This window comes from Callospermophilus lateralis, chromosome 11 (assembly GCF_048772815.1).
Source record: "Callospermophilus lateralis isolate mCalLat2 chromosome 11, mCalLat2.hap1, whole genome shotgun sequence".
Taxonomy (NCBI): domain Eukaryota; kingdom Metazoa; phylum Chordata; class Mammalia; order Rodentia; family Sciuridae; genus Callospermophilus; species Callospermophilus lateralis.
In genome coordinates, this window is record NC_135315.1 from 36,335,249 (window position 1) to 36,361,024 (window position 25,776).

Here is a 25,776-nt window from a genome sequence, read left to right on the forward strand (position 1 = left end):
AATTATTTTAAATTATTAATAAATGTAACTTCCGAGCACATGACTTGTGGATCTGAGGCAAATGTTTAATAGCAGCTTCCCTCTACAAATGCTGCCTCATTTGTTTTAGTAACAGTGTAGGCCTTTTTCAAAGGTACTCACCTTGGAGGTTTCTAGTGTGAGAGTTCATGTCAAATCACTGACTTCCACTTCAGTCACAGTGCTGTGAGAGAGTGTGTGTGTGTGTGTGTGTGTGTGTGTACGTGGAGCAGAGAGAGTTAAATGTGTTGGTCACAGGAGGAAGACAGCATGAGACTAAGAAGCAGTAAACAGAAGACTCAGAATATTTCCCTTCTCTCCTCTATTTTGACATTTTAAAATTCAGTAGGATGATATATAACTATGAACTCAAAATTTAAGTCCCAAGAATTTCCCTCCTTGTAAAGTCCCCCAAATAATTTCAGTTTTAGGGTCTCTGACTATTTCCAGTGGATGCCACATCTAGGAGGTATTTCACCCAGGCAGGGCCATGTTCCAGTGTCTCACTTTAATTATGTATTTTATGTGTGGTGCCTTGTGTCTTTCTCCCCCCCTCATATTCCTAGGTGAAAGCTGAAAGGACTCTTTTCCTGGAGTTCTTAGGGCTCAGCTACTCTTTTATTTGTTCCTCTGCAGAAACTACCCCACTCACCTCCACCTCTCCGGTCAGATCTTTGTACTTATCACGAATGACAGGCAGAGCAGGCTTCTCACTCAGAGTATTGGAACGGTCTCTGAAAGGTTGCTCCAGGGCTGGAGAAGGAGAGGACCGGCTTATTTCTTTATCACCAAGGCTCAAGCTCCTCTTGTGTGATCCTGGGAGAAGTGGATGGTACAGTTGGACCTTTTGATTACTCAGTTTAGCTCAAGCAGAGGCTCCTGCCTGTTAACAAGACTCTCCTTTTCAGATGGTTATGTTATGAGGCATTTAGAAAAAACAATCTCATTAATTCTTTCTAGAAAGCTACTTGTTGGATCCCTTTTACTGTTTTTTCTTGCTTGGTTTCCCTGCACTGGTTTTCTTCGTTACTCTGATCTATTGTAGCTCTTCTATAACTCTAAGTGCAGAATCATCAGAGTCTAGAGGACCGAAGTGCATTTCTAAATATCAGTGCACATGAGCTGTGCTGCTTTTCCACTTACTGGTCATGGATTTGTACCTGAGCTCCTACATGCTCTCTCAATCCAACTGAAGTCAAAAATCTCATTAGGATGGGATTAAAGCAGAAGAGGTAAATTTGAATGTCATCTGAAACAGGCAAACAGTATGAGGCAGAAAGTGGGGGGACAATCACAAATTGGGAGAATTACCTATGTGGGGTAATGCTAATCACCTACAGCTGATTGTCAAGACATGGGAATGCAGGCCTAGTTTTGCCAGATAATATGACTTTTCAAGAAAAGCTAGAAATAGAGATTGTGAAATCTCATAATTTTTAAATACTGGCAATTGCTTCCTACTTTATGGATTAACCAAAACAGATCTGCAAATTAAAGGCAGATCCACAGCCACCATATTGAAGCTTCTGGGTTAAAAGACACTGTAGCCAGGGAACAAGAGCAAAGCTAACCTGTCCACGAGTGAAGCAAATCCATTTCTCTAGCTATTTTAAACAGCATACCACTTCAGGGGCTGAGACTGTGGCTCAGTGGTAGAGAGCTCGCCTGGCGTCTGTGAGGTACTGGGTTTGATTCTCAGCACCGTATATAATAAAAGTCTATCAACAACTTAAAACAAAACAACAACAAAAAAATATATATATGTATGTATATATATATATATATATATATATATATATATATATACACACACACACACACACACACATATATATATATATATTTTTTTTTTTTAATTAAAGAAAAAAAACCCAGCATACCACTTCATTAACAAACAACAGATACTTGTGTTTCATACAAAAGCGGTTAAAATATTCTAACAATAATGTCAATTCAGTTTCAGGGAAAACTTTATTAGAGCTATCTATAATTGACCTGATTTCAAAAGTTGAAAAATGTATTTCTTGCTAAACCCAAAACTTTCTTTTTCTTTTCTCTTTTTTTAAAATTATTTTTTGATATGGGGGATTGAACCCAGGGGTACTTAACCACTAAGCTACATCCCCAGCCCTTTCTTTATTTTTTGTTTTTAGACAGGGTCTCATTAGGTTGATTAAGGGCCTTACTAGTTGCTAAGTCTGATCTTGAACTTGGGATCTTCCTGCCTCAGGAAGGATTATAGGTGTGCTGGACCACATCTGGTAGAACACTATTTCTAAGAAAGGTTATCTAAACATCTCAGTGGAATAAACCCACAATAATAAAATCTACCTTGAAGTTACTTACCTTGAACAGAAAGGTCAAAGGTGGCCAGCTCACTTTTGATCATTTCTTCACTGGATTTCATTTTGCTTTGCGAATTGGCTAGTAGAAAGTCAAATTTGCTGATTTTGGGCTTTTCACTTTGAAACTCTCCAAAGTCATCTGAACATTCTTTGGGGGTTTCATGAGAGGCGCCACTGGAAGCTGGGCTTGAGCATGTGGCCTCTTGGCTCTGTTCAGCTATAGATAGGTCTTGTCTTATAAAATTCTTATAGTCCCCACTTTCGTATTCCTTTTGCTCACTGGTCTGGGGAATCATGTCTTTAAAACTGGCAAAAGCTGGGAAGGTAGTTTCTGGAAGAGCATCTTCACTTGCAAAAGTCGTTACTTTGGAGAGAGAGGTCATGGTGATGTTTTCAGTACTGCCAAATGATGTCTCTTTCTTTTGAAGAATTGAGGCAGCTGAGGAGGGTCCACTTCCTGCTGAGAGGACAAATGGAGAGAGTTTTCTGCCCTGAGATGCATCATCCCTGTCTGACCAGTCATAGCTTGTAAGGGTGCTCATTGTAAAAGTGCTACTGTAGCTCCCAAAAGCAGCATATTTTAAGTCCTCTATATCTGAAAGGGAAATAAGACCCCACAATTAGAGGCAAACTCACAATTTGGGCAAAATGCCCTGAACTCTGCAGAAGGAAAATGCTTAGCACATTTGACTAGTTTTCTACTATGTTGAAGAATAAATAAATTTAGAGCTTCTACTAAAGGAGTTGGGCTGTAATATCTGATCTGATCTTTAAAAAAACCTGCAATAGTTTTGAGTTGGTATTTACATTTAGTTTAAAGGGATCATTTTGTCTCGTTATAAAAGTTACTAAAAATGATGAGAGGTTCATCTATTAGGGTACATACTGTTGAATATAAGATTAAAGTAATTTAATACATTGTCTATTTCCTTATAAACTTTAAAATGTATAACATATTCCCTGCTTAAAATATGTCTTCCTCTGGATTTTGTTGGAAAATATTCCCCAAAGACATGGTCATATAAAATGTACATGGCAAACTGGTTAAAAGTTAACAGTTTCTCAAAACGAAAGTGAAAGTAGTATCACCTCACTTTAATAAGTTAGGAATTTCTGTCTCAGGTAAGGCCAAATATGAGATTTAAATTAAGCAATTACTTACCTAATTGTTATTTTGGTCAATGTGGACGTCATATTGCTGTGGTAGATTATGAGGAAAGAAAAATCAATCTAATCTACTTTGGCCCTTAGAAAATGAAATCAAAGATCTGGGTTCTATTGGGCTCTCATGTCAGCTTTAGTTATGTATCTACTCCCCCCACCCCTCCAACCATTGGAAAAAAAAAGAAAAAAAATGATGGGGCATAAGACTTATTATATGAAACATTCTTAATATGTGTTTAAATAATTTAAGAGGAGCATAAGTAACAGAAAGAATGTAGGATTTTTTTAATTTAGAGAGACCTGAGTTCAACTCTGTCACCTACTTACTTGGTCACTAAGCAAATCACTTCACATTTCTGAATCTTGGTTTGCTGATCTTTCAAATTAGGAGAAAACCATGTACTTGGACGGACTGTGTCCAGGATGACCAATTGTGATAATGTATGTGGAAGGCCAGTGCAGGGCCTGGCGAGTAATACATAACAGCTAGTGGTTGTTCAGCATAGCTGCCACCACTCAATTTGGCATTTAGTTACTAGTTTATGGCCTAAGATGAAATTATTTCAAACTAAAAATTAAAAGTCAATTTGTCATGTTAGGGAAAATTTCTTGCTGTTTCAAAAAGCACAATCAGCTGAGGCTGAACATGGCTGGTGTGGAAAAGCCACTTTCACAGCTGTGCTGTCCAATCTGTCAGGCTAAGCAGTGTTGGTTTTCATTTTAGACACGGGTCCAAGGCAAGCTAAATGCCCCTCTGAAAACCACGTATGTGATTTTCAAGGAAAATGTTCGAAAGTTTTGTGACCCAGATTTTCACAATTAAGTCAAAACACTGGGTCATTTCTTTTACAACAAATCTATTTTACAAGGTGAAGGGCTCCTAACATTTCCCAAACTCTCCAACAGCTCTTTTAAGGAAAAAGTACAAAATTAATAATAAAAGTGCTAGAAAAAGTCAACCACTGAGCTGGGACTGTGGCTCAGTGGTAGAGCACTCACATAGCATGTGTGAGGCACTAGGTTCGATTCTCAGCACTGCAGACAAATAAATAAAAATAAAGGACCATCAACAACTTAAAAAAATAATTACTAAAAAACATCAACCAGTGATAAAAAAAAAATAGGTACTTTTAAATTGTGTAATGCAAATGGTACCCTTCAAATATGACTTATTAAACAGAAGGAAAAAATATTCAGGCAAAAAAAATGTATAGTTTATAATGAATGAAACGAGCCTTTAGACAAAATGCTTTCCTAGTCTCTTGCTATAGTGATTTTCTCTCACTATTTAAAGAAGTCAGAAAGTACCCAGACTCAAATGAGGTGAAATTCAATCAGGAGGCAGATACAATTAAACCTGTCTAGTCTTCAAGGGATTTAGCAGAATGTTTCATAGTACAGATTTTTAAATTGTTATTGTTATTGTCATTATTATTAGAGCCTACCAGAAAGTTCTTTGGGGGGAACTATATGAGGAACAGCTTTTAGAATCTCATCTATTAACGGGAAGCAATTTTTCTAGAGACCAAAGGTAAATTTAACGAACAAGGCTCCAGTTCAAACACTGCAACAGTTGCTATGGTAATAAAAAGATCATTTTGTGTAATTATGTGACAAGAAGATTTTTCTTTTTCTTTTTTTAATTAGAAATGACTAAAAAAAAAAAAAAAGAAAGAAAGAAATGACTCATCAGATTAAAGGCTTTATAAGCAACAGGGACTACCTTAGCTGAAGAACTTTTAAGTATTTTTATAACTATATAGGTCTTTAATAAATCTTATTTTTTAAAAAGTGACATGCATATAACATTTTGCCTTCTGGGGCAACTCACAAAAGTAAGCAAATAAGGGCAAGAGGTATAGGCTCAGTGGTAGAGTGCTTACCCAGCATTTGTGAGGGCCTGGGTTTGATGCCTAGCACCAAAAAAGAAGAGACTAAAAAACCAAATGAAAGACTGAAAAGGAAATATAAAAGATTCACTAAAGTCAAGCCTCAAAGTTGAGTTTTAAATTTACTTTTGCTTAAATATACTGGCTACAATGGGGTCAAAAAGTAATTCACTAAGGTGCAAATACTTTGAACAAATAAGTACTAAACTGAACATTATATAAGCGATATAGGACAGAACATTGACATAACACTTATCTTTAACCTTTAGCATTTATCAACAATATGGTAGTATTTCCTGGCATAATGAAACTTATAAACCATTTTCTAAGAAAAATGTGATACATCAGTTCATTGAAGGTAGATAAAAGAAAAAAAAAATTCCTCATTTCCTGTGTTATTAGTTCTACAGTTTCTAAGCAGTCCTGCTATACATTATTATTGTATAATGGCTTTAAAAATATTAGAGATTATGTAAAGCTTACACTATAAGTGCTAGAAACCTTGTCTGGAAAAATGATGTGGAACAACCCACACTTTATTTTGTAATCACTGAAATTACTATAGATGGGTTTTCAATTTGATAGCTGAATTCTGAAAATTGTCAAGAGAAAAAGGAGAAAAGAAAATGGAGAATGAATGCCACAAAATGAACAGAGAATCACTACTATATTTCCAATTCTCCTGGAGGAGAACTGCCAGGCTGTACTAGGTTGAGCCGCAATTGCACACAGATAATACACCAAATTGTGTGCTTTAATACAACTATTTGTTTGCAGCCAGGAAAGTCCTCTTACAAAGGGTAAAGGAATAAACTATACAATCTGCTTTCCATCATGGATCTCAAATCAAGACATAGATTTCTTGTGCATTCTGGCAAGTAACCCTATCAGTCTCTTCTGTAACCTCTATTCAAATCCTTTTTGAATGGAGGTTGTACATGAAAACAAGGTATTTCCAGGAACGTGAGCTGGCACTATAGGACACAGAAGGCCATATCCAGTCCTATGGACATTTTCTAAAGTTGTGAACACAGGCCTGGGGGATTAAGAGTTACTAGCTTTTGAGGAAGGAATTTAGAGAAAGAAGAAAGACAGCACATGCTCAAATTCCACTATTTTTGAAGGGATTTTTTTTTATAGCAATAACAATGTTCATTGGACTAAGGAAGAAACATCTTTTAACTTCCCATACTGATTTAATTCAGATTTCACCAAATGCAAATTATGAAATATTTATATATTTCAGTTTCTCTTTACTCCAGGCTCTATTCTACCCTAGAAAATATTCTGCATAATTATAAAACTTGGTCTCAGTGTGTCCTGTTAAGTCTCTTCTGCAACACCCAGATTTATACACTTAAGATCATTTTCTTTCAAATTTTTAGCATAACATGTAATAATTAAAACATAATGCATTTATACAGGGTTTTCTGAAACCAAGTATTATTCCACTTGCTCTGGAAAACACCCAGACAGGTGTCGCAGAAGAAAACTGGGAACAAAAAAAATCATAGTACAAGCATGACAAGCTATCAAACGCTGCTATATAACTGCCTTCCAGTATTGTCTAATCTGCGTGAAAACCTCCAATTCTTTCTTGGTGCTGACTTCCCTAACACTATGGTTTAAATTATATCCACACCGTCTATAAGCACCTTTAGGTTTTTACATCAGTGTTTTAAGTTCAGTAAAGAAAAATGGCGGGGCTGGGGTTGTGGCTCAGTGGTAGAGTACTCGCCTAGCATGCATGAGGCACTGGGTTCCATCCTCAGCACTACATAAAAATAAAATAAAGAGAAGTAAATGAAGGTAAAATAAGATGTTTTAAAAAAAGAAAGAAAAGAAAAGAGAAGAAAAATGGCAGTCTTGTAGATATTTTAAGTCAGAGGAGGTTAAAAGGCCAAGGAATACTATCAAGATACACAGTGGTCATCAATAAAAATCTTATCAATATGATACCAAATGAAGCTGAGTGTGGTAGCACACACCTATAACCTCACAGGGGTTTATAGGGAGGTTGAGGCAGGAGGATTGCAAGTTTAAGGCCAGTCTCTGCAATTTAGTGATACCCTGTATCAAAATTAAAAATAAGAGCTGATGTAGGTCAGTGGTAGAGTGACCCTGTGTCCAGTCACCAGTACTAAAAAATAACACAGAAGATGGCAACTGGAATTGAGTTTGGGGGCCATGCAAGCGAGAGGGCAACACTTAGGAGATCCTTCTGTGTATACAAGCCTCTTATGCTCTCAAGAGTTATTGAGCCAACACTTTACAAAACAACTTATAAAAAGTACTCAGTGCAAAAATATGGAAGGAGCTAAAAGCAACTATTTTTTTGGGTAGAGGGGTTACCGGGGATTGAACTCAGGGATGCTCGACCACTGAGCCACATCCCTAGCCCTATTTTGTATTTTATTTAGAGGCAGGGTCTCACTGAGTTGCTTAGCACCGTTGCTGAGGCTGGCTTTGAATTTGCGATCCTCCTGCCTCAGCCTCCCAAGCTTCTAGGATTAGAGATGTGTGCCACTGCACCCAGCAAAAGCAACTCTTTTAAAAAAACAAAATAATTCAGACTTGGAGTGTAGCTCAGTGGTATAGCACATGCCCAGCACACACAAGGCACTGGGTTCAATCGTCAGCATGGCAGTGACTAAATAAATATCTCCAGGTGCAGTGGTGCACACCCGTAGTACCATCTACTTGGGAGACTGAGGACTATTTGAGCCTAGGAGTTCAAGACCAGCCTGGGCAACATAGTGAGACTGGATCAAGTAAAACAAATAAATACATAACAAGATTAAAATAATTTCGTTCTTTGAATTATTTTAGGATTTAACACATTTCTTTGATATTGTGTTTCCTTCCTGTTCATTGCTATGTCTAAAAATCAGGGATTTTAACGTGAACAATAAAGTAACTGCAGCACAGAAATATATAGGGAGGCTAAAGCAGGAGGATTGCAAGTTTAAGGCCAGCCTCCACAATTTAGTGATATAATTGCCCCAAATTTTTACATCATTGTAGTACATTATTAAAACTGCCTCCCTAAAAAGTAATATTCTACTTAGGAAAAATTAACTGTTAAATGTGTGAATGTATGCTTCAAAGTTACAGTCAGTTACTTCTGCTCTGAAAGAAGTTAAAACGAAGCAGTCCCAAATGACCCACCCTAAAACTGGAGAATTCCACTGACAAAGGAATTCCTCAAAGCCACCCTGAAGCAGATACATGGCATGGGAAACTCCTACAGGGCAGCTGGTATTGTCAATAGATGAAGGCTACACTTAAGGTCATTTTCTGGACGGGGGTTGTGGCTCAGTGGCAGAGCACTTGCCTAGCATGTGCGAGGCACTGGGTTCGATTCTCAGCACCATGTATCAATAAATAAAATAAAGGTCCATTGACAACTTAAAAAGAGATCATTTTCTTTCAAATTTTTAGCAGCTCATTTAATAATTAAAACATAATCCATTTATACAAGGTTTTTTGAAACCAAGTATTATTCAACTTGCTCTTGGAAACACTATTTTCAATGCAGGCCTAGCTTTTCTTAGGGTTAATTTAAAGCCTAACAAGCAACTTTTGTCTTTCTCAAGTGGTATATTTCAGATACGACAATGATCTCTCAGAAATCCAACTCAGAATCCTCATCTTCAATGGTTTCATTTCCTTTTTTCCTCAAATTCTAAAAAAGAACAAAGAACTAAAAACCTCAAAACACATGAATAAAGAGTTTAAACCACTGAAATAACTCTTTTGACCAAGTTTTTATTTGGTTTGGGTGTCTGACATGAAAAATAATACTATTCCCAAGGTTTATCACTATTATTATACCCTAAAATGCTGAAAATACTTTTGTTTATCCTATTCATTGCTAACTTTCATTTGCCTTTCAAGAAATGATTATCTTAAAAATGAAAAAAGCGTAAAGATTACTTTGTCTGATATATCCCTTAATTTTTTTTTCTTTTTTTTTTGGTGGTGCTGAGGATTTGATGGTGCCTTGTACATGTAAGGCAAGCACTCTACCAACTGAGCTATATCTCCAGCCCCTTCCCTAAAGTTGTTTTAAAAATCTGTTTGATGTACTCTGAGTGAAAAAAGACAGAGTCTCACTTCACACTATATTTTGAAATTGGAAAGAAAGGTAATGCCCTGTCATTAGAGGGTGAAGTACCCAGTTTCACTTGAGAATCAAACTCAGTCCTGGGGGCTTCCTTGCATCAACCATGAATATTTCTAGTACATAGATTGGCAACTGAAATCCTGTTTAGATTTGCGGTACTCAGTCCATCTCAATACCTTTTGATGATTTTAAATCAAGCTTATGTTGGGCTGAGGATGCAGCTTAGTGGTAGAGTGTTTGTCTAGCATGTGCGAGGCCCTGCAATAGATCTCCATCACAAGAAGAAAAAAAGTTAATTTAAGCTTATAAATAACTAGTTTTTCAGTGTCTTTTTTCCCAACACTTAATTCTTACATTCTCTTTCTCACCTCCCCTTTGTCTCACAATGTAACTCCTAGTAGACAGGTGCTCTGCTAGAATATACTCCAGTTTCATCTAGTAAAGGAAAATTTCTCTTTCCCTATCATATGGTGTAAGGTTTAAACTTTTTAAAACAAGTTTTAATATATATGTGTGTGTGTGTGTGTGTATGTGTGTGTATGATATATACATGAAACAACATGTAAAACAATTAAATAAATATACAATATTTATAATATATATATATATATATATATATATATATATATATATATATATATATATATATATATATATCATCTATATGGCTGGTCCCCAATGCTGGGAATCAAACCCAGGGCCTAAGCAAGTGCTCTACCACTGAACTACATCCCTAGCCCTATAGTTATATTTAAACCCAATGCCAGATTAAGAACATACATCAATGATATTTATAAGGGGCAAAGGCTAAAATGTACCAGTATTCTTTTAGGAAACAGATGTTTGAGGAAACAAAACAAAAGGGAAAAAATGGTCTAATCTCAAGGGATACTGCTGCTTTAAACTTGATACCAGCCAGGTATTTCTTTGGTCTAACCCTGAAAAAATACAAATTACACACATCCCCACACTTTCAAAATATGCCAAAGAATTATTTATTAACACAGGACTTACAGATCACAAAAGATAGTGGTACAGAAGAGCTGGAAAAGAAGTCATCAGAATAAGCATGCAGATCAGTATTTGCAGAGGAATATACTAAAGCAAGTTCAAGAAGGCACATTCACACAGAAAAATGTCTAAATTGAAAAAAAGACATTAGAAAAGCGGCCAAAAAAAATTAAGGCGCTGATTAAAATACAAAGATTTTCAATGTTAAAGAAGAGCTACTTTACAGGTAGGTAGCTACAGAAGTCTTACTAACCCTTTGAGGATGTCACAAATAAGAGTAAGCTCTTGCTGCCAACAAAACCCAATGATCTTAATGACTGAACATCAAGATGCTTCAGTGCCAGAGAGATTAAATTTAGTGGGGGAAAGAAGCAGCCTAGTTGAAATTATATGCAGCAAGGGCTCAAAGGGTTAAATGTAATAATATGCAGAGAAATCAGGCAATGTTATTAGTATTATCTACCTTCCATACAAAGAATTATAGCAGGAGTTAAAAAGAGACAGTATCCCCTTCAGAGTTAAGTTAGGGTTTCTAAATAGAATTAAGGTTCACAGTTCAATCTACTAGGTTTTATTCACTTCATCAGCCCCCTTTTAATTTCTCCAATAGGATATACCCTTAACCCTCACACTAAGAGAGCAGGAGATACTGTGGTGAATAGAAGTATCTATTGATACATCACATTGAAGAAAGCTCTGCCATTTACCCTCTCTGATATATTTATGTAGCAAACTTGCTCAACAACAGTACAGACATCCTTGGTCAGACATCAACCCTTTTAACAACCGCTCTAAAGGGATACTGCACCTTTCCAACAGGAGGTTTACAGATCAATGGGAGGAAACAATCTGCTTTTCAGAGTATCCTCACACTAAAGAGAGGTGGCTTGAACATGACAGGTTCCAATCTGGGAATGTTCCAAACATACATAAAGAACATGAGCACAGATTATTTTAACAGGTTCATCAGAAGAAGCTCAATCAAAAACCCAACCTCCCCTCCCCAAATAAAAAGAGGGAGGAGAAGACACCCCAAACCCAGATTAGACTCGTTTCATAAAGACATCTAGCTTGGCACTGTGAAAGAATATAGATTCATTTTCAGAAAAATAGCTTCTAATTATAACTCCAGAGTCCAAAGGCTAGTAGTATACATGTTATGAGTCAAATATTGTTGTTTAGAAAACAGAGCACTTTGCAACCAACTGCTGTGGCTCAAGCAGCTCATACAAAAGAGAAAAACAAAATCACCCTATCAAACAAACAGCAGCAAGAAAAAAAAAAAAAAAAGAAAAAAGAAAACTTGCAAGAAAAGTACCAAAAACTCAACAAAAATGAAAGAAAAATAGCCAAGGGCACAAGGAGCTCTTCAGACAGCCCACTGCACTGGCAAAGTACCTTCGCAAGTAGCAACACTAGACATAAGGTCTCTGCTAACTTGCTCCCAATTCAGCACCCAGCTTAAGAAAACCTCCAACATTTCAATAACCAAAGGACAGGTACAATTTTGTTTTCTGACTTAGCAATCTGATATATGCAAAAGCTATAGTACTTTACAATTTCTGTCTGAACCTGTAAACTTGGAAGTTGTCTAACGTGTCTCTCTCAGGTTAAAGGAAAAACAAACCCTTCATTTGCCGAATACATTTTCCAGAATACAGTAATACTGAGATGTTCTCATTATTAAAGGCCACAAAATAGGTTTATCTTATTATATACATATCAAAAAAAAACAAAAAAACAAAAACTAGGACACTTGGGAATCTAGTTTTTATGATAGGAAGTTGGACTAGAGAATAAACTGCTACACGTAATTCCACACAGAATTTAAAGAGGGTTCCATAATAATGTTTTCAAATATTCTATCAGAAAATCAGTAGTCACCTGATCCTAGCATCTACATATTTGTTAAAACGTAATACTTCCAGTAATAGAGCTCACACTGAAAACAGTACCTGGATTCCACTAACACAGGCCCTCTTCCTTGCCAGACAGTGCCACACAGACATCCATAAATAAGCTCTTTCCCTCTTCTTCTCTTGAAGGGTTGTGGCACACTGAAGTATAACTCATTAGAATTTTTTTTTTTAAATTTTCTTAGGCTAATAAGAGTCAGTTTCTGTAAATCAAACAGAATACTACATTGGCAGCTTCTAAATATACCCAAGAGAAGAAAAAAGGAGAGGAAAACACTGATTTCGCTCACAGAAATGAAGACTGCTGACACTGCAAAAATCTATAAAATTTCTGGCAATGTAGGGTTCATTTAGCAGTGGGTTTTTATGTGCCTCTGATGCCAAGAGAGTATTTGATTTCAAAATTAAAATATTTTAGCTATCCAATCTAGTTTCAGAGTAATCACAGTATCCATATATTCAAGGATCCATAGAATCAAATTTAACACTGCTTCCAGGAGACTGACAACAAGGAGGCAAATTATCAGAAATTCATGTAGGGCCAGAGCCTCACTCTTCTGTAAATCAACACCCACAAGATCACTTTTGAGATCTACATTACCATCACCAGAGCAATCTCACCAATTCCTCACCTGCAGCAGGAGGATGCTGGCCACTAACTGTTGGTAAATCCAAAGAGCTATCAGACATGACATGCTTAAGATCTCCTCCCACATCAGCCAATTTCATGTCAAACTGAACAGAGAGTGCATCTTCAGAGTCCTCCTTGCCGACGCTGCTGCCACCAATGGAAGGGAGATCCAAGGACTTCACTGACGCTGAGTCTTCTTTGGTGTGTCTGAAAGCCACTGCTTTCTCTCCCAGGGATTTGTCCGAGTTCATGGAAGAAAATTTACTGGAGTGGAAGTCAGCAAAATCATCATCACTTTTTCCAGAAGGAGTGTTATCTTTTAATTCTTCCACACCTAGTCCAGCTCCTTCTAGAGAAAGCTGTTTGAAGACATCGTACTTGGTGGATAAAGCAGGTGGGTTTTGCGCACTCTTCACTGTGCAGCCCGTGTTGCTGGTTAGAGGAACAGGACTAGCTTCCTCCTTAAGGACATCGTATTTGTCTTCTGCCTTTTGCTCAGATGGAATAGAGCTATTACTGAAAGCCATAAAATCTGCGAAGTCATCCTGCTCCCCAATAGATGCTGGACTAGAATATTCCCCAAAAAGGTTGAATTCTCCAAAATCATCAGCCAAACTAGAAGTTTTAGTTGATGCCAGTGCTGTCATCGTTGTGCCTGAACCTGCTGGCTGAGGTCGTGTGGAAACGGGTTTTGATGTGCTAAATGCAGCTGAAAAAGACAAGGGCTTCTCGCTGCTGCAATTAACCGAAGAAAACATATCTAGGTCTGCCAGGTTCAGAGGATTTTTCATGTGTGTTTGCTGTTTCTGTTGTACAGTTCCTGAGGGGAAGGGTGCTGGAAAAGTTTTGTCTTTTGTGGGTGGCTCTAGTGGTGATATACTATCTGCTGTTTTAAAATCGGTGAAACCATCATCAGTTCCTGTAGATCTGAATTCTGCAAAGCTCTCTCCTGAAAGAAAAAACACCGACAAATAAACAAGAATGCTAAACTGAAAAACCACATAGGGCACAGCATATTAAACTGCAAGTGTAACTTTATAGGGTTCCCCCCACTGGTTTGATGTTAATCATAGTTTGAACTTTATCAAACTGTGTATTTGTTTCCACACTGAAGCCTAGTGATGAGGAAGTAGGCACTGTTCTCAGAGACTTTTTCTTGCTTTGGCCAGCCAGTTGAGCATTCAACAGAACAGAAACAGGTACTGGAGGTTCCTGAGAGAGGCATATTGAAATAGTAGCCCTTTAAAGATAAAACATGTTACACGGTTAAAAAAAAAAATTCCCCAGAGGTATCAACAAAGTATTAAGAGCAATCCTGCATCTAATATTCAGGTCACACAACACTTTGAACAACTCGACATCTTTAGAATCATTAGAAGCTGGGGATGTAGAACAGTGGTATACCTTGTGTAGCAAGCACAAGGTCCTGGGTTCAATGCATAGCACCAAAGTGGGGGGCGGGGGGATACTATGTGATCTTGCTCAAGTATAAAGAGGCATTATTAATTTGAGGAAAACTGTGGTGAAAATTTTTGAAAAGGTAGCTAGTTATCTGCCAGAGTCTGGCACATTTTAAAGCAGCTCCTCCCCATACTCTCTAACAAATAAATTGAATCTCACAGAAAAAAATCTGTGATCCAGTGACCTTTCTTGAAATCAGCCATCTCACTGTACTTATGAACACTTATTTTTTTTTATAATTTTTTTAAAAGAGAGAGTGAGAGAAGAGAGAGAGAGAGAGAGAGAGAGAGAGAGAGAGAGAGAGAGAGAGAGAGAGAGAGAACTTTTAATATTTATTTTTTAGTTATCGGCGGATACAACATCTTTTGTTTGTATGTGGTGCTGAGGATCGAACCCGGGCCCCACGCATGCCAGGCGAGCACGCTACCGCTTGAGCCACATCCCCAGTCCCATGAACACTTATTCTTAACAATGGGCCCATGAGTCTTTATAGGGTCTGTATTCATTATTTCTTATATTAATGTTATCACTCACAGGTATGATGTTAGGATACAGATGATCTCAGTTTTCTAGAAGCACCTCAAAGTCTACCATAAAATCCACTAGGAAACACCAGGTAATGAAAATCAGAGATAAGCTAAATATGAATATAGAAATTCCAAGCACTATTTTTACTGTCATTTCTGGAGGTTTACAAATTAAAATAACAAACTTTAATTTCCTTACCTAATTTTTAAATATCCTATTTTCCCCCCAAAATGAGACACAGAAGCATATGAACTATAAAATATTTTAAAAACCAAATCCAATTCTTAAAATTGGCATATAAAATGTAGGCTTTAAATATATTCTTAACACAATATATACTTTGATATATCAAATGAAAATAATAGAAGCTGATTTTTCCTTCTAACATGTTATTCAACTTACTAGCGAAATTCATCAACACAAATCTGTTTAATATTAGGAAAATTTTAGAAACAGGAACAGCATTCAGATTTTCTGTGATTTTTTTAAGACATACAATTAATAAAACTCAAGTGAATTTCACAAATTGATAGGAGACACAGATAAAACTTACAAAAATCACCTCAGAATTTTAGACAAGCATATCACTGATTATATTTGTGTTATTTCTATAAAAGAAAAAGTAATGACCACCAATTTTCTCACAGCTTAAATTTTTGATGTGTTGCTCTGATTATTTGTGAAATTGACAAGTTTTGCTTGGTTATTTTTATAAAGAAATCACCACAACAAACTAAACTTACTGATGAATTGTAAACTTTTCCATCAGAAATGGAAGCCGGGTGAAGGTTAAAAGAAAATAAAAATGGGTGGATTTATAAATTCAAAGGAAAATTTCCTGGCAAATAAATTAATTGCAATATTTGGATTTTGCATTTTAAATGGCATACTGAACATTATTTTGTAGGTAGCTTTTGGGTTAACTTGTGAATTAAGTTTTCCTCTCTAATTTGTCACTTTTGGGCCCTAAAAATCTCAAAAAAGAACGATTTTGTTAAAACTTCAATAAGAAGTATCCCTTCTATATATAGAACATTTTCTTCATCTATATCAATTCATGGCTCTAATTGCACAGGTAGAATTAAGGAAATACAAAACTGTCATTTATTAACATAAGAAATTCACAACTCTAATGTAATACTGTAAGATTCTTTATAAATTCCAAGACACTAATATACTTTGTTGAAGTTAAGCCATATAACTATATAAAAAAAGATAATAAGCAAACAAAAATGACAACAATTTGGGACTTTGTTAAGGACTGAAAAAGCAGGACTAAGGTTCTGTTTACATTTTGGTGGCACCGCTGTATTTCCCTTTTGTCTTGAAAAGGAATACCGTATATATCATGATCATTAACATCAAATTACACAAAGAACTTAGATGTTTTAAACCAGTGGTCTTTAATCCAAACTTGCCTTGGCTCAAGAGCTGAAGAAAGCATTGCTAGGAGTAAATGAAACATGTCAAAAGTTCCTCTAAGGTTCATCTTTGTACTCCTAGTACCTAATACAGACACTGGGGAAGAAATAGTTAGTACGCCCTAAATGTTTGGACCAAAACAAGGAAATACCTCTGGAACCTAGGAGCTATAAGGGATTGGATATTCTTCTAAGAAGTGGCTTTAACTTTTTATATGTACTGGGGATTGAACCCAGGGATACTTTACTACTGGGCTTCATTCCCAGTCCTTTTTATTTTCTATTGAGATAGAGTCTCACTAAGTTGCTGAGGCTGGCCTTGAACTTGTGGTTCTCCTGTCTCTGCCTCCCAAGTTCCTGGGATTACAGGCATGTGGCTGGCTTTCCCCTTTTAGAGATGTTCAAACAGTATAGCATGTACCGTATCTACCTTACTGCTATAAAATCTTCCCATCCCAAACGGAAGGGTGGAAATAATTGTTGAAGGATGTCCCAAGTTTTGAGCATTTAGTATATAAAGGTAAATATTGTACTGTTTCTAGAAGGAAGTCCTCATTAGAGCATATATATTCCATAACATACACAGTTAAATTGTGGAGGACACAATTTGACCTATAGATTACCTAAACTCTACATATACATCATGTTTATCACAGGATTTAGCCATAAATATTAGCTTTCAGTTTTTACATGTGGTTCTCAAATGATCATTCAATATTCTCTTTTTTACTCTTTTTTAAACCTTTCTATCAGAGATAGTAAAGACACATGAATATAACCTCTTCTCTCATCTTTCTCATAAATTCATAGTCAACCTTGAAAATCTTGAATAGTGATGACTGAGTCAAACACAAAAAAAGGACAGTAAGTGACCTCCCCTTCTTCCTTTATGAGTGAGAGGACAACTAAATTTTATTGTTATATTTGATTTTTTGCAGTGCTGGGGATGGAACACAGGGCCTCATGCATGCTAGACAAGTGCTCTAATACTGAGCTACATCACCAGCCCAGAATAATTAAATACTGATGTTAGCATCCATAGAAATAGCCACTAGGCACTGTTCAGCTACTGCTTCTGTTGAAATGATGCTGTGTTCTGATTGTGGCCTCAGATGCTAGAAATGCTCCCCTTTCTTCCATGGAGCTCTCACCATTCAAACATGGCAGATTTAGCAAACAGTAGTTAGGCCGAGCCTTGCTTACCTGCACCTGGTCATCTTTATATGAACCCAATGTTTTTTTTATTGTTGTTGTTTTTAAATGATTTTTAGCTCATGTTCTTGAAGAATAGTGAATACTTAGAACTGTGCTACTACGAAAAGAAATTCTAAGAGACACATTTCTTTAGCAAAGCTGACATACAATACTTTGGGCCCTCTGTGAGAAAAGTAGATTAAGTCTCAATACCTTCTAATTATATCCTCTTGCGTTAAAGATGCACTATATCATACCTCTGTGAATGTAAAATATCTTGTATCTACTTTATAATATGTAATAGTGACTGCTTTATCAGAGTTTTTTTTTTTGGAGGAGGTGGGTATTGGGGATTGAACCCAGGGATATTTTTACCACTAAGATACATCCCAGCCCTTTTTATCTTTTATTATGAGACAGGGTTTTACTAAGTTGCTGAGGGCCTCACTAAGCTGCTGAGGCAGGCCTCAAAATTGCAATCCTTCTGCCTCAGCCTCCCAAGTCAATGGGATTACAGAGGTACACCACTGAACTTAACTTCAGAGCTGTTTTTAATAAAGCTATTCTAGAATGTTTTCTTTCCAGATGATGATTTAGAAATTAATGTACACACATGGGTGTGCACACATACGTACGTGCCAGGTACTAAAAAAGTAACAGAAAAAAACCTTGAAAAGTAAAAGACTGGTGGATAACTTTTGCACAGTCCACATGCACTGTGAACAGTTCAAGTCTTCTCGAACATAATCATAAACTAAAGTGGTCACAGCTGACCTTTTGAGACAGGCTTCCAACTTGGCTTGCAGACTTCCAGTGAAAGAGAATATACTGTCTTCAGATGAAAGAGCAGTGATTTGAGCTTTGCTCTTAATTTTAGAAAAGAATTCCCAATAACTGAGCCACATTTGCCTCTTTTATTTATTTTTTTTATCTTTTTTTTCCCTTAGAGATTGAACCCAGGGGTACTTAATCACTGAGTCACATCCCTACCCTACCTTCCCCTTTTTTAAAAAAATATTTTTTAGTTGTGGATGGACAATACCTTTATTTTATTTAGAGATAGGGTCTGGTTGAGTTGCTTAGGGCTTTGATAAGTTGCTGAGGCTGGCTTTGACTCATGACTTTCCTGCCTAAGCTTCCTAAGCTGCTGGGATTACAGGTATGCACCACTGTGTCCACCTTTGATTTTCAAAATCACAACATTAAAAGGAATGTCCCTCTTCCACAAGATAATTCCCTACCCATACTCTATCACAACATTTATTAAACATGGTAGATAGTCATTGAAGGTTTCTGAATTAAAATATTTCTAGCTTAAATATCTATCCCCAAAATCACTACTACACCATATTGTTTTACCTAGCCAGTTTTTTTTTCCCCAAAACATACATACAATGATGTTCAGAAGTGAGAAGTGTTACTGAAAGAAACATCAAAATTCTATTCATCAACCATAGAAACAATATCTCCTTTAGGGATTCAAAAACTTACCTAAAGATTTACTCTCTGATGTCTGTTCCAGTTCTCTGAAAGCACTATACTTATCACCAGGCTCTATAATAGAAAGACAGTAGCTCAATTATGGAAAGGAAACTTGAGATCACATCTCAAGGAAATAAGGCAGATTGGGTTAACCAAATATACTTAACACGTGATGCAAGCATTTTACATATGTGTATATATACACACATTTGCATCCATACATGTATGTTTACACATATGTAAAATGCTTGTATCATATATTATAAATATATACGTACGCATACATGTGTGTGTGGGTTTGTATGTGTATTTTTTTGGTGCTGTAGATAGGACCCAGGGGCTTATACATGCTAGGCAAGCTAGGCAAGCACTCTACCACTGAGCCACATCATAACCCACATTTTATGTATTTAACATAAAAGGTCACCATTTAAAGATTCATATAATTTAAATGTTACATTCAAAGATTTATGAATTTACAAACTATTTTTACCTCCAAATGGAACAGTATTTTCAGAGGACTTGTCAGCAACAATTCCTTTAAATACTGCATATTTATCCGTTGAAGCCATTGTTTTAGTTCCAGGTACTGGCATCAACAGAGATGGAGTACTAAAAGGAAAAAAGAAAATGTCTTAATGACCAGAACATTCAATCCTTCTCTTGTTATCAAATAGGAGCTTAGAATTAAAATGGCAAGCAAATTACCTAGTTACAACTCATGGCTCTCTGGTTTAAAAGCCAGAAACTATATATACATACCACAAATGACTAAAAATAATGTTTTTCTTGAAAAAAATAACACAGTTTTTTTTTTCTTGATTAACTGAAGAGGGGTCAAATCTACATTGAACATCTAAGCATCTCTTTAAAGCATAATAATGATTTGAATGGCAAGGGAAATAGATTATTAAAGAATAGCCATCTTCCACAATGTTTACTTAAGGTCCATAAATCTATGAAAGTCAACTGCTCAAAATAGGTATACCCAATATCTTAAAGTAAATTCTGTTAAGCTCAATATAAATTATTCTCTAAAAGAGATTCAGAGTGCAGAGGTGGAATAGTTAAGATATAAATCTATTTATGAAATGTTGTTTAAGCCAACATGTAAATTGTTCTTCTTTTGATCACACTGCATTGCTTTCTGGCAGAAGTTCATACATCTGATAAGCAGCAGCAGAGTTAATACAATTTGCATTTTTACAAGGATCACATCAGCAGTTCCAGAAGCTATCTTTGTGGCAAAACAACAATCACTTCAAAATTAGATAAAGATACTTCTGCCTGTGGTCGTATTTTTCCCTGGCTGGAAAAATAATGTAATGAGTAGTATCTGGGTGGGTAATTCTTGGAAGGCTTAAACATATACTATAAAAGCACTGCTTTTTTCCCCCCCTTATCAGACTCAGGCAGCTCCCTGGAAGAACAACCTTTACATATGAATGACTACATTCCACCACCAGTTTGTGTCATTCAATACCACACATGCAAGGTATATAAATGGATTTCTATTGAATTCTTTGCCCTAGGGCAAAAATCTTTCCACAGTCATTTAAATCTTCTTATCAGTGGCCTACAAGCAAGGTAAAAACCAGGCTTTTGCTCATGCATGCTAATAGGGGTCCACAGTGCTTTAGGACTTAGTGCCATCAAATATTAAAATTTCACATCACTACCAAACAGCTGCTACATATCTGATCTTGAAAAATATAATGGGCTATCATCTATACTTTAGGTGGATTTTTAAGTTTCATAAGTAATTAAACTACAGCTCACTGCACAGAATGTTACATAGGAATAAAAGTAATTAGTGTCTTAAAAAAAAAAAAAAAACCCACAAAGTTGGATGATCTATTTGTTTTTCATGATCCTCCAATTTTAGCTATGGTCATTTAAAGCTCATCAGTAAAATCTTTCTACTAATTGTGATATTTAATTGAATATATTTTAAAACTATATCCACATAATTGGAAAAAAAGAGGATCGACAGGGTAATGAAGTACTGCTGATTGAAATCAACAAAATAAAATTCTAGCCAAGAAGGGTTTGACTCAGACTATAATTTTGTGCATGCTGCAAATGAATGTTTCATTTCAGTTCTTTCTCTGAAGTTATTAAAAAAGACTAATCACCATGAGCATGTTTATGCCAGTTATATATAGTAGTTATTATCTGTCTTAAACATGAAAACAGTTCTCTCTACTTTCTTTTTAAATATTGTTTTTGTTATAATTGGACACAATACCTTTATTTTACTTATTTATTTTTATGCGATGCTGAGGATCACCCCAGTGCTTCACACGTGCTAGGCTAGCGCTTTACCACTGAGCCACAACCCCAGCCCCCTTCTACTCTTTAACTCTAATGAAAGTATTCAAGTGAGAGAGGCACATTGTTTTAAAATTTAAGAACCTGCATTCCACTGGATGGTAAAGCTAAATATTTGGCCCTGAAAACCTGTTTTGCTTTTTCTTTAGTGAATCCATTTGTTGTGTAATCACTCTACCTGGTTGTGGTACATAGCTTCTCTTAGTTGCTCACTCTACTAAATACAAACATCTAAAAGAAATATTTTGATCTCTACAAAATAAAACAAACCCCAGACCTTAATCTTTTTGAATTTTTCTATCATCAATGCCCCGTGTCTGCTTTGTTGATTATTCTAAGCCCTCTAGTGCCTGGCACACAGTATGTTCTGAATGGTCAGCTGTCTTCCAAAAGTCTTCTGTCTTAGGAGAAGGCTCAATTGCTCTCTCTCCTCTGATTCTGATATCCAGTTCAACATGGAGTAGAACCAGGTCCTCAGGTAGAAACTGTTCAGTGTCTAACTCTAAGCTCTAGGGTATCTCTCATAATCTCACAGCAGGATTATCGCCACAGGTGAAGGGATATCCTACAGCAGCTGAAAATCCCTCTCACTGTGCCACTTCTTCTTTTTTTTTTTTTTTTAAGTTGTAGATGAACACAATACCTTTATTGCAAGCGCTCTACCACTGAACTGAGCTACAACCCCAGCCCTCATTCTGCCACTTCTTATTCCTAAGATGCTCTATGAATCATAAGGCTTCCCATAACTGGGGCTGCTCTTAACTAAGAACATTTTCTGACTGATTAACGTTTTCTATCCCAGTCTACTTCTAACACTTTACATTTTTTAAGACAAATAATGTCCATTTCATATGTAAAAATACTGCCAAAGTGGTTGCTAAAGCTTAAGGTGGACAAAGAGCAGTGAAGTTCAAAGAGTAAAAGTATGAATAAAGAAGGAATAATCAAGTAAAGTATTAGAGCAAGTCACCTTAGCTGTTCTTACTTAGGCTTGCTATTGTGGATGCCTCTTTAATGATGAAATACAATGAAATATATTCAGCTCCTTTTTACCTGTTTCCATGTTGGGAATTGCTTGGTTTTGAAGAAGTAGGTACCTCTTGGAAATCAGTGAATGAGTCATCAAGGGATCCTGACTTAGAAGCATCTTGAAAATCCTGGAAGTCATCTTCTTCTGGCTTTCCCACCTAGATTTAGAAAGGACATTTAAATAGAAAGCATCAAATTGATAAAATAAGTAAACAATAAATCTCCAACTGTCAACCTCAAAAAATGTGACTTAAATTTCCCAATTTATAGAAAGAAGACCAGTAGAGTAGAAAAAGGGGATTAGGGAGGGAGGGGGCAGGAGAAGTACTTAGAAATGGAATTGACAAAATCTTGTTATATGCATGTATGGACATGTTATAATGAATTCCACTATTATTTATAATTATAATGCACCAACTTTAAAAAAATTTAAAAAAATTTCTGTATTTATAACTACCTAATTTTAGAAGAGCATTTTGTGTGTGTGTGTGTGTGTTTGTGGTGTTAGGGATCACATGTTAGGCAAAGCACTCTACCAATGAACTATACCTCTAGCTCAGTAGAATACATTTTAGATATAACATCAACTCAAGTGCTTAAGGCAGGAATCCTATTTTGTATTATTAGATACTTTCTAGTATAAATGGTAGAAGATTGACCAAAAAACCTAATCTATACATTTTTTTAAAAAGCCTAATCATGGGGCTGGGGTTGTGGCTCAGTGGTGAAGCACTTGACTGGCATGTGAGAGGCACTGGATTTGATTCTCAGTACCACATATAAATAAGTGAATAAAATAAAGGTCCATCAACAACTAAAAAAATTAAAAAATAGCCTAATCAAACTTATTTGGGTTACTGAGAGGCTGTCATCTTTAAAAAACATTTTATGCATATTAAATTATAATAGCGATGCAAATATGGCATAACCCGTCACATAAATTTATAAAGTAAACTGTAAACACTGGCTCCTCAGCATACATTCCAGTAAAAAGTACTGTTAGAAGTCCTTTTATTTTATAGAACAATAGGCTTATATGGTTCTATACTTTAAAAAAAATAATAATTATATAACACAGACAACCTTCCATGCATATCTTTCATTTATTTTTAAATAATTAACTTGAGGCAGTAAGTTTTCAAATTAGACTAGTCTTGGTAAAAAAGATACAAGAGATCGTATAGTATTTCCACAAAATTCACAGGTGTGGAAAAAGGACTGCAAAGTTCACCTCAAAACACACACTCGGGAAGCAATCCCAGCATTCACTTATCCAAATGTCACACCTGTTTGTCCTTTGGTATGAGAACACAGACTGACCAATGCTGATGACCATTGCTAGAAATGAGTAACTGCTGAGGACGCTAGAAGGTGTTTCTGCAGGATCATCCAAGCTCTTAACACTTGTGATCTTTGCTTTAGCTTCCACTACAGAAAAAAGCAAAGACACTGAAGGCCATCCTGTCCTCCACCACCAGAACCTGCTGCTGGCCACTTCCAAAGCCATCTCATACCATTTGGAATTGATTGTGCTGTCTCTCTATCTTTGAAAAAATAAGTTTCACTTATTTTCTGTTGAAAGTTACAAGTGAGACAGAGGCATCCTGTCTTCTACCAGCACAGTGTCCATCCCAAACTGGTCAGTGCACTGCTTCACGGTGGCTAGTACATTCAGGAGCCGCTGGTCCACAGCGTCCAGGTGAGGATCAGAGAGCATGGGGGAGACGGGATCATGGGCCATGGCGGATTTGAAGGTAGACTTTAGCACTCCATTCTTTAGGTAGTTCAGTCTGTTCTAGGTAGAAACCCTAATGACGCAGCACTGATAGAAAGGGGTGAGGATATTTCTCTCATCCAGCAAGGGGTTCCGAGAGCTTCTGGCATTATCAAGAAGGATGAGCATACTAGTGACTTCACCATCTTGAAAGCTCTCATAGTGATTGGCATTGCCAATCAGGTAATCAAAGACAGAGGTGTCAATGATGTCCAAGAGGCATGGGACTGAGTCATATGGGGACGTTTTCTTCACAGTAACACAGTAGCTCTCATCCTACTCCCACCTGGCCAATTTGCCTTATTGGTAAGTCCTGCTCCAGGAGTGTCAGTGTTTCTGCAGAGGCCACACATCTGAAAGCCAAAGTGTGACAGATCCCTCCATTGTGTCTTCATCTTCACAAACTGGCTCTGTTTCTCGGCAGTAGTAGCACTTCCCATAGAAACAAGTATTGTTTCCTACAGCTAGGAAGGTGCTCAACAGCTGCTCCATAGCAACAGGCTTGATCTCTGTCCGTAGATTAACAAACTGCCAACCACCAAGGAGGCTTGGCAGAAACCCCGAATCCTGTCTAAATGAAAGGCTGCTACCTCTGCATTGTGTCTATCATAACCAGCATATGGATCCCCTTCCACCACATAGTCTCGCCTACACCGCTTAGGTTTGAAGACAACTTTCTGTCCTCCTTCAAGTATCAGTAAGGCTTTCAGCTTTGTCCCTTTATAACCTACATCGGCTTTAATGATTTTCTTGGTGGCCATGGCATGCATGATTGCTCCCAGCTCTGGTGTCTCTTCAGGGAACACTTTTCAGGGTACCAGCCCCTGGGCTGCAATCTCCCTGGTGACTGCAAAGTGTGGTCCAGCTTGGGTGCCAGCCATCATTCGGTGAAAAGCCCTCTGGTCCTCCTGGTTGGCAACTGATGTATCTAAGTTGTCTATCAGGAAAACTTTGGTGAAGATAAAGATGACAAGGAGTATTGCTAAGAGCATGACTCGCTGCTTAAGTTTCATGGTGACCCTTTTCTTCCTCCCCTAACCCACTCTCTGGCTTATTAAGGAGAGCAGGTGGTGATGGTCAGCAAGGAGATTCCATGATTACACACACTCATCCATTTCTTCACTGGAGTGCCTCCTGTCAATTCCCGTCAAGCCCTACGCTCACTCCATGGTCGCCTGCGCGATGCGGTGCAGTGCAGTGAAGTGTGTGCAGTGTGGCCTAGCTGTCCCTGCCAGGGAGGGGCAGCACACGCAGCTTTCACTGCCCCCAGCCGCTGCCAGCACTGTGGCTCCTTGGACAGTCAGCTTTTCTACTGTTTTATTCTAACAATATTATAACAAATATCCCTTTACTCATAACTCAAAAAACCCTTGTAATATCAGTGACTTGACAGGAGGATCTCAAGTTCAAGGCCAGTGTCAGTAACTTAATGAGACTTTCAGTAACTTAGCAAGAC

At 37.0% G+C, this 25,776-nt stretch overlaps 1 protein-coding gene and 1 pseudogene across 10 annotated transcripts in view; both read right to left on the bottom strand.

The window, feature by feature from the left end:
- The window catches only part of Synrg (synergin gamma), a 70,488-nt gene that overhangs the window by 17,997 nt on the left and 26,715 nt on the right, over positions 1 to 25,776 (bottom strand). For 9 of the 10 annotated variants that reach the window (XM_076869659.1, XM_076869657.1, XM_076869653.1 and 6 more), the window contains 6 exons: positions 22,571 to 22,704; positions 19,680 to 19,798; positions 19,196 to 19,258; positions 13,102 to 14,049; positions 2,365 to 2,958; positions 671 to 834 (listed from right to left, as the gene is read on the bottom strand). In XM_076869659.1, coding sequence (XP_076725774.1) covers positions 671 to 834; positions 2,365 to 2,958; positions 13,102 to 14,049; positions 19,196 to 19,258; positions 19,680 to 19,798; positions 22,571 to 22,704 — 2,022 coding nt within the window. The remainder of the gene's footprint in view (positions 1 to 670; positions 835 to 2,364; positions 2,959 to 13,101; positions 14,050 to 19,195; positions 19,259 to 19,679; positions 19,799 to 22,570; positions 22,705 to 25,776) is intronic. The other variant, XM_076869655.1, reaches the window with a different exon arrangement.
- Positions 24,129 to 25,333, bottom strand: LOC143410431 (glycosaminoglycan xylosylkinase pseudogene; annotated as a pseudogene).